Source organism: Lepidochelys kempii, chromosome 3 (assembly GCF_965140285.1).
Source record: "Lepidochelys kempii isolate rLepKem1 chromosome 3, rLepKem1.hap1, whole genome shotgun sequence".
NCBI lineage: Eukaryota > Metazoa > Chordata > Testudines > Cheloniidae > Lepidochelys > Lepidochelys kempii.
The window spans coordinates 111,747,784-111,760,394 of NC_136382.1; the positions used below are offsets into that span (position 1 = coordinate 111,747,784).

The 12,611-nt window shown below is 41.2% G+C and overlaps 1 protein-coding gene across 6 annotated transcripts in view; it reads left to right on the forward strand.

Annotated features, from left to right (window-relative positions):
• The first annotated feature begins 365 nt into the window (after window positions 1–365).
• GRM1 (glutamate metabotropic receptor 1) overlaps window positions 366–12,611 on the forward strand; it is a 339,475-nt gene continuing 327,229 nt past the window's right edge. For 4 of the 6 annotated variants that reach the window (XM_073337558.1, XM_073337560.1, XM_073337555.2 and 1 more), the window contains exons 1-2: window positions 366–467; window positions 1,772–2,657. In XM_073337558.1, coding sequence (XP_073193659.1) covers window positions 1,895–2,657 — 763 coding nt within the window. In that variant the 5' untranslated portion in view covers window positions 366–467; window positions 1,772–1,894. The other 2 variants (XM_073337556.2, XM_073337557.2) reach the window with 2 other exon arrangements.

Consider the following 12,611-nt stretch of genomic DNA (forward strand, 5'->3'; position numbering starts at 1 on the left):
AAACGAGTCAGACTTGCACATTTATCTACATCAAATACATTTGAATCAGGTTCCCCCCACCCGCTCCACGCATCATACTCTGTTTTCATTTGTTTATGTGACAAGGAGGTAATGAATTACGGTAGCTGAAAGTCAGACAAAACACAATTCTCCAGCAAGGCTGTTTTCTGGGCTATATTTCTTTTCTTGATAACCAGACAATAGCTAAAGAAATTAAGGAGGGGGAGAAATGACTGATCTTTATGTATGAGATAATGGATGAGCCTTGAATGACCTGTTTTTTTTGTTTTGTTTTGTTTTGTTTTGTTTTGTTTTTTCTTGCGGTAAAACAGTGTTGAAGAAAGAGGGCACTAGCGTACAGCCCATATCCTCCCATCTGACTGTATTAGTGCTAAAGCTCATGTTAGCAGGAGAACTGCCAATGACTGCTTTGACCAAGGAAGGAGCGAACTGTCTCACTGATTCAGGTACGTCTCAAGTTTAATCCTACAAATAGACCAAGCTTTAAGGTATAACGCTGCAGATAAAAGATCCAGACAAAAGACACTCAGGCGACACATTCCAGGTCTGTCTGGCTTTCGGGCCAGTTTGAGACGCCTCTTGTGTGTGGCCGTAGGATCGGGAAGGAGAATCGGGACTGGTGGCTCCTCAGAGGATCTTCCCCACTCTCGTTCTCCCTCGTCCCCTTTCTCCATCCTTCAGGAAAGGGGGAGAGACCCGAGGGGCGAAGCCCTGGCGCGATGCTCAAGAGACCTCCCTCCCCCCCGGACCTCATTCTGGCAGGCGAAGCCATTCGGGAAGGATGGGCTGCCGCAAGCGGGGGGTTTGTCTGTCTGTGTGTTGGGGGGGGGGTCGTGACAGCGTGCGCGATCTTGGCTGCGGTAGCAGCCCCAAAGGCGGAGAAGTTTAGGGGGAAGGCGAGTCGCCGTGGCAGGAGGTAAAGGGCCAGGGCGGGTTGTAGCGGGGTCTGGCTCTCCTGTGCGCTGTCCTGGGTGCTGAAACCAGAGCCAGCCTTGCCTTGCATCGGGGCGCCCAAGCCCGGCTCAGCAAGTCAGTCCGCCTGCCTTCCCTCTCGGCACCCGATCACCTTTAAACCGCATTCAGCTACTTCAGCTGGAACCGCCTGGCTCCACACCTCTGGGTGCCCAAAGTCTGCAGGCAAGGCAGGCGTGCCAAGAAAGCACATCACTACTTTATCTGTGGTTGCCTTAGTAACTAATATGTATTTCCCCCGGCTTTCATATATGTGTCTCTTGTGGAATTTTCCCCTTAACCCCAAAAAGTTAACGTAAGCTGTAATGGATTTATTTTTTTTCTCCTCTGACCTTTAAATGACATTTTCCTTCACTGGAAAGGCGGATTTCTCTCTCTCTCTTTCTTTTTTTTGAAAGTGAAGTCTTCACATCCAAATGATGTTTTTAAATGACAATGAGTGAAGGAAACCCTCTCCCCTCCTTTCTGATATGGCGACCACTGAGGCGATGATAAGATTTTTATCTGATTAACTGGCTTACAAAAGTTTTAAAACCTGTCAGCTATTCTATCATTAGTTTCAAAGGTACAGGCAGCCGCCTCCTTGTCTTAAACACATCTGTGTGTCTATGTATATATTCTTCCTTGAAACTTACATTTGAGAACCTCTTCTGATTTGCACACTGACAAAAATATTTAATTCTCCAAACCCTTTTAAGATTAAACTGATTTTTACTGATTGCTGCCCTGACAGTTTTCTCTAACAAATGTGTGTTATTCCTTCTTCCTATGTCAACAGGATACACTTCAGTACTACGATGACTCCTTTTGCACCTGAGAGCCATTTGTTTAAGGCTATGCCGTAGTGGGATTTAGAGCCACTTGACAAGTGACGGGCGAGAGGCTGGTATTTCCTTTAACAATGTGCAGACAGGAGGAGCCCATGAAATTTGTAACCTGCATTTGGATGACATCCTGTAACAAAATGATTGGAGTGGTGCTGGTGTTTTTCCCTGCTATCTTCCTGGAGATGGATATTCTCCCCAAAAACACTGGCAGGAAGATGCTGCTGTCGGGGGCTTCCTCGCAGCGATCGGTAGCCAGAATGGACGGAGATGTCATTATAGGTGCCCTCTTCTCGGTCCATCACCAACCGCCGGCCGAGAAAGTGCCGGAGAGGAAGTGTGGGGAGATCAGAGAGCAATATGGCATCCAGAGAGTCGAAGCCATGTTTCACACTTTGGATAAAATTAACTCAGACCCAGTCCTGCTGCCCAACATCACGCTGGGCAGTGAAATCAGAGATTCCTGCTGGCACTCTTCCGTAGCACTCGAGCAGAGCATTGAGTTCATAAGAGACTCCCTGATCTCCATAAGAGATGAGAAAGAAGGGATCAGTAGATGTGTGCCTGACTCTCTACCCCAACATCAGAGCAGGACCAAAAAACCCATTGCTGGGGTGATTGGTCCAGGCTCCAGCTCGGTTGCTATCCAAGTTCAAAACCTGCTCCAGCTCTTTGACATCCCCCAGATCGCTTATTCTGCAACGAGCATCGACCTGAGCGACAAAACTTTATACAAATACTTCTTGAGGGTGGTCCCTTCCGACACTCTGCAAGCCAGGGCCATGCTTGATATCGTCAAACGCTACAACTGGACCTATGTATCCGCAGTACATACAGAAGGTAAGTATGGAAAAGCAGCGCACTTAGAATCAGGCTAGTGGATTTTCCTTCCCACCCCTTTTAGCCGCTCTTTCCCCCACACCCAGAGAGCCAGCCATAAGCTTCTGGCGGCAAGCTGAAACACCACTGCATGGCGTGCTACACGGGTTTGTCATTTACGTGGTTCTCTTGCTCCTAGGTCACTAGCAGCGACCATCTAACTGACTAATGTAGAGGAATGCTTTCCACTAAGGAGAGACGGAGTCCTTGACGCTAAATTTGAACAATTAGATTGTGATAGACTATTTGTTTGCCTTGTTTCTCCGGGCAAGTCAACTCCACCCCAGGGATACCAACAGCAATTGTTTTGTTATTAGTAACCTAGCTTTCTTGAAAAAATAAATGGAAAATAATGCAGTCTCCCCCCCATACACACACTCCACCACTGTGGGATCTGAATAGTGTTTCTCTTCAACCAGGGAAGTTAGCGCTGAACAGACTGTTAGATAGTGTCCCAGCTTGTGTTCAAGCGACAGACTAGATGTGGTGAAGTATCAGACCTTATTTAAGTTCAGAGGAGAAGGACTGGCACAGTTAGACATGCCCAAGACTCTTAGGTTTGACCCTGTCCCTTTACTTCTCATACATGGAAAGATTTCTCCTTCTTGCATTTTAGACTTTAATTTCGAATTAAAAAGGTAATTAATGTGAGAATCTAGAGCTGAAGTTAATCATGGTATAAAAATCATTCTTAAAGAGAGACTGCCAGTTCTGTTATGAAGTGTACAGATTTTCTATGAGACAAATCCTGAGGGGCTGCTTAGTTTTTATTCAGGCAGAACAGTCACTGATGTCAATGAGAGTTTTAGCTGAGTGAGAACAGAGTCAAAATTGAACAAGAACTCCAGGATTTGGCACTATATTTGTTCTGTATTAATACTATAAATTAATTTCTGGGACTATACACATAGAGGACTGAATCCTGAAGGCATTGCTCGAATATATTTTACAGAAATGTTTTGCAATGAAGTAAGTGTATAGAGGTCCATGCTAGTTGACAGGCCCGCAGTTCTAATATTCAGTAAAGTGTTACTACTATATGAACATAAGTAAAAGTCTTACTGTATAGAGACAATTTGTTTTCAACAAGTTTAATTAACTTTAAACTAGTAAGTGAAGGAATTGTAAGATCACACTATTTAAAACTGGAAGCACTGGTTCATAGCTAGACCATTGGTTTTGTCAAATACAACCAAATTTATATCCACAGCTAACTTGTACAAGAAGCAAGCCCTTTCAATCCAATACTGTGACATTTCTATTGTCCAGTCATGCTGCTGAACACCAATTTTTTACATAGTAAATGACAAACCTGATTTTTTGTCATCGCAGCACACCGGTTAATACATTTAGCCAAGTAAATCCATATGTAAATCTGATTTATGATTCCCTTTAAATTAATGAACTAAATAGGCAACTTTGTGCTCAAAGGTCTGGCCAGATGTAAACAGTTGAAAACATATATTGCCATCATGAAAGAAAGAAATCATCAGTTAGACTTGCAAATGTCACATTCAAAGGTGAATTGGATTAACCTGGACATACGAAACATGAAAGTGCTGCCATTTTGAAAAATGTTAGAGCAGGGAACAATGACCTGACATTTGCAGTTCATTTTGTGCCCTGTCACAGATGAAAAAAACAAACTGATGTACAGGGTGGAACCTGAGATACTAAAATTCTTGGATGCTAGTAGATATGATTATATTTTGTGACAGATCAGAGTGAAAATACACAGGAAGGGGCAGCTCCTCATCTGGTGTAAGTTGTCATAGCTCCATTGACTTCAGTGGAGCTACGCCAGTTTACACCATTTGTGGATCTGCCCCTCAGGAATCTGTTCTACTTCTATGTGCATATGTAACTCCCGTTAACATTAATGAGAGTTATCTTCCCTCTTGGGAAAGAGAATAGATTATTAAAGTTATTTGTTATTTTGTTTTTTTTTTTTAAATCATGATATAGGAGACTTTTCATGGTAGCAATTTCACTCATTACATGCAAGAACTTTTAATTAGCTATCACTTTTTAAAATACCTTATTGACTGACAAGGAGTGCTTCTTGCAGGATATTTTTCTGATATCCAGGGTGATACTTTTGGAAATGTTGAACTAATTCTGTTTCACAGTGTGATAAATTCTTCTGCAGTATCAAGGGATCATTTTTCAGATTACTCAGCTTTCATTACTCCCTTTTGCACGTGTGCGCACACACACACAAAATGTCTCTAAAGATTGTCTCTAAACCCAATTAAAATATAAATTATATTTAGTTGCACAAGTACATATTTGTTGAGCTCTTTCCCAGAAGAACTATAGAATACCAATTTATAAAGTATGAAAATCTTCCCTCCCTCACCCTTTTAAGGTGAAATTACTGTTCAGGAACAGCATTGCCTTTACTTTTCTACAGTTTAATATCCTATGCATTCACTGAGATCTATCTAGATTGTGAGAACGCTTCCCTCTTCCCCTTCCCAATGCCTGTGGCATGCAAAGCACCTTTCTACTTTGCATAACCAACACAAAGGCCACTCTCAGTACCAGTCCCTGTGAACAGGGGCTTCTTCATATTTGCTTCCATACCAGCTCACAGAGCAGGGCTAGTGCAACAGAATCTACACCATCCTTGCGGTATGTACCACATATACAACCCCTATGCACACCACGCTTGGGGCAGATTGTGGGTTGTGGCATTATGGCTTGGCACCACCCTCTACATAGGACTCTGAAAAGTGTACACATTTCTTCCAAAATGCACAGGCAGTACCAGTGCAAACTTCCATCATACTGACTTTCCAAAGAGCTTAAGACCTGGGTGGAGCACCCCTGGGAGTTGGACAACTGTTCCCTTCTCATGTCAAATCAATCTTTGGCCCCCAATGCCTCAGATCATTGTAGACACCTGGGCACAAGGAAATGAAATGAGATCACCAATTCATTTGACATAACCACTCAGCGGCTGTCAGATAGCAGTATTCTTCAGGCAGTACCGACCTAGTCTGGATTCAAATAGGTAACCTAGAAATTAGAGTCTCCATAGTCCTTCTCTGATACTCTAAGCCATTTCTGTTCTCTTGCAGTGTCACCTTCAGACATAGCTGCCCAGAACAGTTCAGAGAAAACAAAATAATATCATAATGTATAGATTATTCTATCTTTTAATAATGATCATAAATAATTACCACTTGAAGTTTGTGAACTATACACAGAAATTTGTTGACTATATAAAATGGCTTCCAATTAGTTTATCACATTGGGTATATAGTGACAATGAGGACAGGCAAAGCAATCCAGTTTGTAGTAGACTGTCTTTCTGGTAGTCCATGAGAACATATTCTTCTGTTCATTGAACACATAGAGGTTTATTCTCCATCAGAGTGCAGGACATATGCAACTTCTGGCATGGCATTTACCTGCATAAAATCCCTGCACATTCATGGGAGATAGATCTCTTGAAGATATGGAATATCTGTCTTGTGCAACATTGTTTTCAGGAATACATAAATATTGTAATAAGGTACAAATTACTATTTTATTTTCAAAGGTATATATAATTCCACTGGAAAAAAATCATTGTAGACTAAAATTGACACATAAAGCTAGGCAGACAAGAAAAGGGCAAGTCATTTTGCTTAATTATGTGTCTCGAACACAGTTGCACATCAGGAAACTGCATTATTTTCAGCACATCTACCTAGACAAATTTGTATGGCCCTATAGTAGCTGCAAGACATTTTCTAGGCTATTGTTTTTTTCATGGAACCTTCAAAGAGTATTCAATGTGCAGGAGGACTTGTGGCACCTTAGAGACTAACCAATTTATTTGAGCATAAGCTTTTATGAGCTACAGCTCACTTCATAGGATGCATTCCGGTGAAGTGACCTGTAGCTCACAAAAGCTTATGCTCAAATAAATTGGTTAGTCTCTAAGGTGCCACAAGTACTCCTTTTCTTTTTGCGAATACAGACTAACTTGGCTGCTACTCTGAAACCTGTCAATGTGCAGGGTTGTTGTTGGTGGTGGGATATTTTTTGTTTTTATTTTTGTTTTATGTGCACATGCATCCTCTCAGCTTTTAGGGATGATTCAGAAAAGGATTTCTGTTCAGAAAAGTACTTAAGTACATGCTTAACTCTTAAGTATCCACCGGTCAAGAAGGATGTTTGGTAAATTGGAGATGGTTCAGAGAAGGTACCACAAAAATGATTAAAGGACTGCACAACATGCCTTAAAGTGAAAGACTCACAGAGCTCAATCTGTTTAGCTTAACCAAGAGAAGGCTAAGGGATAACATGATAACAGTCTTTAGGTACCTACATAGGGAGCAGAAATTTGATAATAAAGGGCTCTTCAATCTAATGGGAAAAAAAGTATAACAAGACCCAATGCTGAAAATTGAAGTTAGACAAAGTTAGATTGGAAATAGGGCACGCATTTTTAAATATAAGGATAATTAACGATTTGGAACAACTTGCCAAGGATTGTGCTGGATCAGGGGTGGACTTTTTGGCCCTAGGGCCACATCGGGGTTGCAAAATGGTATGGAGGGCCAGGTAGGGAGGCTGTGCCTCCCCAAACAGCCTGCCCCCCGCCTCCTATCTGACCCCTCCCACTTCCTGCACCCGACTGCCCCCCTCAGAACCTCCCACCCATCCAACCCCCCCACTCCTTGTTCCCTGACCGCCCCCTCCCGGGACCCCCCTCCCCTAACCTCCCCCAGGACCCCACCCCCTATCCAACCCCCCCCGGCTCCCTGTCATCCCCGACCCCCTGGGACCTCCTCTTCCAACCCCCTGCTCCCTGTTTCCTGGATGTGGCCCACGGGCCATAGTTTGCCCACCCTTGTGCTGAATTCTTCCTTGAACAGTTCTTCTAAAGCAGTGGTTTTCAACTCAGACTTTCAACTTTCAACTTAGACTATGTCTAAAATTTCCAAAAGCTTCATTTGAAATTTTTTAGGGGTCCGCAAATGAAAAAAGGTTGAAAACCACAGTTCTAAAAGTATGCTGTAGTTCAAACAGGAATTCATTCAAGGAGGTTTTATGGTCTGTTATATACAGAAGGTCAGACTAGATGATTACAACGGTCCCTTTCATCTTTATAATCTATGAATAAGGCTCAACATTAACTAATGAAATATTTGTCATGATTATAAAGGCTTTTTAATTAAAAGTAGAGGATGTGGTCTTTATCTTCATTTCAATTTGTTTTGTTTTGTTTTGTGGCCATAACTGTCGCATATTCTCCACAGTAGTGATTCACAAGAAACTCAACCATACAACCACTTACTAGTAAAAGGATGGAAGCTGTATAAACTTGGACATGTCAAAGGGAAACATTCTTTTGGCAATATTGTATAATAAGCTTGAGAGTAGAGAATTCATCATGGTAGTTTGTATGGGCTAGAATAGTGGCTCTCAACCTTTCCAGGCTACTGTACCCCTTTCAGGAGTCTGATTTGTCTTGCATACTCCCAAGTTTCACCTCACTTAAAAACTGCTCGCTTACAAAATCAGACATAAAAATTCAGAAGTGGCACAGCACACTATTACTGAAACATTGCTTACTTTCTCATTTTTACCATATAATTATAAAATAAATCAACTGGGATATAGATATTGTACTGACATTTCAGTGCATAGTATATAGAACAGTATGTAAACAAATCAGTGTCTGTACGAAATTTTAGTTTGTACTGACTTCACTATACTTTTTGTGTAGCCCGTTGTAAAACTAGGCAAGTATCTAGAGGAGTTGATGTACCCCCTAGAAGACCTCTGTGTACCCCCAAGGGCATGCATGTCCCTTGTTGAGAACCACTGGGCTAGAAAATAGCTTTCAGTTTAAAGCTATTGCACTGTTTGGGGTGATGGGTCAAGAAGCACCTCTAGTTTTTTGTATGTCATAAAGAAGGACTTCATTTCTGTTAAATGCACAAGGGCAGTAAATTATGGAAATGGCCAATGGAATTTGTTAAACCAAAAATATGATACATTTAAACATTGTGTTGTTCAAAAATTTTTCAGAAACTATTCTTGATTTATGTGAATACACCCATTGGGCCAGCTGTTTTGCTGGTGCAAACTGGCACAGTTCCAATGGCAATGCACCAGTTGGCAGTAGTGGAGAATTTAGCCCTACATTTTAAGTATTCACCAGATAGTTTGGATTAATAATGTTCAGACTATGGGTTGTTCTCAAACTGTTCCCTTGAGCTACCTATTTACTATTCACAGTGTAACTGATCGCATGGTATGTTTGGAGGAGTGCCACTTTTTTAACATGAGAATGATGGATTCATAATAGTGAATAGCAATTCCAGTACAAATTAATTAAATTTTCAGAATTCAAAAATATTTTCATGAGTACATTTCAGTGGTTATAAGAACATTTGCAAACAGTGATTAGTACGGCCTAATACAGAGCAGTGATTTGTATCTGAGATGTTTATTCACAAATACATTCACCAAGCTATTTCTTCATTATTCAGCCACCCTTATAAACATCATGTGGGATCTCTGAAGCATGGTGTTGTGGGGGAGAAGCAGAAAAATTGAATTTATATTTTTTCAAAACCAAATTTAGTGTAAGCACAGAGACAAATGGAAAATCAAGTGGTGACTGGAATTTTCTCTGCATTGGCCACACTAATTATATTTATAAGAAAGTGGTGAGAAAATCATTTACATTGATTGATGTTGACAAAAAATGTTGCTTATGACAAATACAATAGAGAAGTTATTCAAGAAAACTTCCTTCTTGAAAATATATTACCTTATAGCGTTACTAAATTCACAAAGAATCAAGCTTTTCAGCTGCACAAGTGGCCTCATGAGTTATATCAGTTCAAAAGACTCATCTAACTTCCACACCTGCCATTTCAGCAATATTCCTAGGTTTCACATTTGCGAGTTGGCACACTCGGTTCATTTGTGCCAGTTGCTTCTATTTTTCTCTATTCTCCTCCTGCTTTTAGATTTGTACATCCCACAGTCCCAGTATGCTACAACAGATTTTCTGTGTCAATACAAATTGTTTTAAAACCAAGTCAAAAGAGCTGGGTTTTCTAAACAAGCTATATGAAAATGTCTTTAAAATGTTATTTTGAACACAGAGTTCTTAATATTAAGGCAATCTTGCCTTGGTTTCTCAGTCAGAAAAAACTAAGGCTATGGAAAGTTTGGGTGTCTGATTACTTATGGTAACTGCCATTAAAAAAGGTATTTTAGGAGATTGGAAGGCTTAGGGGATTGACAGCTTTAACAGAATGTAGGGATATTCTCATCTAGATCATTGATTCAAATACAGACTAAGCCATCAGTGATGGACAGTCATTTCTAATGCTGATTGGCATATGAGAAATGAGTTGTGGTCTCTGTATATTTTCTAGCTGACAGGTGTTCACAACACAAAAACCACCATCACAGATGGCACTAATTAACATCCCTGCTTGCAGTCTCAGCAGAAAGGGCAGAAATTGACTCGACTTGGACACTTAAATATACTACCTTCTCTCTTCTAGAGGTGATCTCTTCATATCAGTGTTGAGGCACATTGTTAGAGCAGTGTGGGGAAGTTTGCACATTCACCAACAGTGTTGCATCTGTCCTGTGGAGAAATAGAGACTTTCAGTTTGTAGATATGTCAACCTGGCTTCTTTCACAAACACTAAAAGGAATTTAATATTTAGAAAATAAACTAAACTTGAAGGGATTTCTTCCAGAAGGGTGTACATTCAAGATGAATTAATACATGTACAAGTAGAGGTAGAAGCTTATAGTCATGAATGTATATAAATCTAGGGTCCAAATGGACTCTTAAAATAAGTGGGAGAATTTCCATGGACTTCAGCCGAGTTACAACCACTAACATCAGTGGTGAATGTGACTCTAATTCTTGTCTAGATCCTGCAAGCAGTTCCATGTGGACTCTACAGCAATACAGGATTTCACTGAAGTAAATAGAGCTCCGTGCAGGCTCTCCGTGCATAGGACTCTCCCACAGAGAGCTAGTTGCAGGATTGGGGTCACTGGTTGGAACCCTGCCCTTGTTAGAAAGCCAGAATGAGAAACATAGTTAACAAATAATGTATAAGCAGAAACCCAAACATACATGGCTTTATTAGTAATTGGTATTTGTTTTATTTACCATATAAAACTATCTCTGACTGAAATTTCAGTCTCCAAGCAGATGACTCAACATGTGAAGGCAAGACAATACACACTATTTAATATGTGCCCTCATTTTTCATTACCCATTAGTGACTGTTGTAACTGCAAATTACGTATAGCCAAATAACACAACATACAAAGCAAATATGACACTAAACTGGGAGGAGTGGTAGATACGCTGGAGGGTAGGGATAGGATACAGAGGGACCTAGACAAATTAGAGGATTGGGCCAAAAGAAATCTGATGAGGTTCAACAAAGACAAGTGCAGAGTCCTGCACTTAGGACGGAAGAATCCCATGCACTGCTACAGACTAGGGACCGAATGGCTAGGCAGCAGTTCTGCAGAAAAGGACCTAGGGGTTACAGTGGACGAGAAGCTGGATATGAGTCAACAGTGTGTCCTTGTTGCCAAGAAGGCCAATGGCATTTTGGGATGTATAAGTAGGGGCATTGCCAGCAGATCGAGGGATGTGATCGTTCCCCTCTATTCGACATTGGTGAAGCCTCAACTGGAGGACTGTGTCCAGTTTTGGGCCCCATACTACAAGAAGGATGTGGAAAAATTGGAAAGCATTCAGCAGAGGGCAACAAAAATGATTAGGGGGCTGGAGCACATGACTTGTGAGGAGAGGCTGAGGGAACTGGGATTATTTAGTCTGCGGAAGAGAAGAATGAGGGGGGATTTGATAGCTGCTTTCAACTACCTGAAAGGAGGTTCCAAAGAGGATGGAGCTAGACTGTTCTCAGTGGTAGCAGATGACAGAACAAGGAGTAATGGTCTCAAGTTGCAGTGCGGGAGGTTTAGGTTGAATATTAGGAAAAACTTTTTCACTAGGAGGGTGGTGAAGCACTGGAATGCGTTACATAGGGAGGTGGTGGAATCTCCTTCCTTAGAGGTTTTTAAGGTCAGGCTTGACAATGTCCTGGCTGGGACGATTTAGCTGGGGATTGGTCCTGCTTTGAGCAGGGGGTTGGACTAGATGACCTTCTGAGGTCCCTTCCAACCCTGATAGTCTAGGATTCTATGATTCTAATATGTATTTGTAGCATTTTGTGACATGTGGGGAGTGAAGTGAAGAGTACTGTGTAGCACAAGCTGTCTTTTCATCTGTGAATTGCCACTGGCTGCATGGCTTGCCTCCATCAAAAACACAGTGTGACATGCCTTTCATTTCATTGAAAGGCATCCCACTTGTCACACAATACTGCGGCCCTCTGACTGAGCAATTTTCATTTGTTTGTGTTCTCTCGTGCATGTTTTTTAAACAATTGAATGGCATAAAAATACTTGTAGTATATTAATAACTGGTGAGGCATTATAGTAACATTAATTATTAGGGACCTGATCCTGAATTCTTTATGTATCCAAAACTACCTATGAAATCAGTGGAGTATCGCTGTGCTAGGCACTTTAGAAATATTGATCGCTAAAATAAATAAGATGCAAGGTCATACCTGAAGTGAATAAAATTATCCACGGCAGTCACAGGTGATAGATATTGGGCCTGATACAATGCCCATGGAAGTCAATTGAAAGACAACCATTGACTTCAATGGGCATTGAATTGGGCCCAACATTCATATTATGTATTGGTCTGTTGGATTATGGTACTAAGATTCCTCAGGCAGTATTACAGATCCACAGGATGCCCCTGTGTGCAACTACATTGATCTCACTGTTCTCTGAAAGGTGTGTAAAGTTTCATGTAGGCAAACAGCATTGTCTTTAGCTACATAT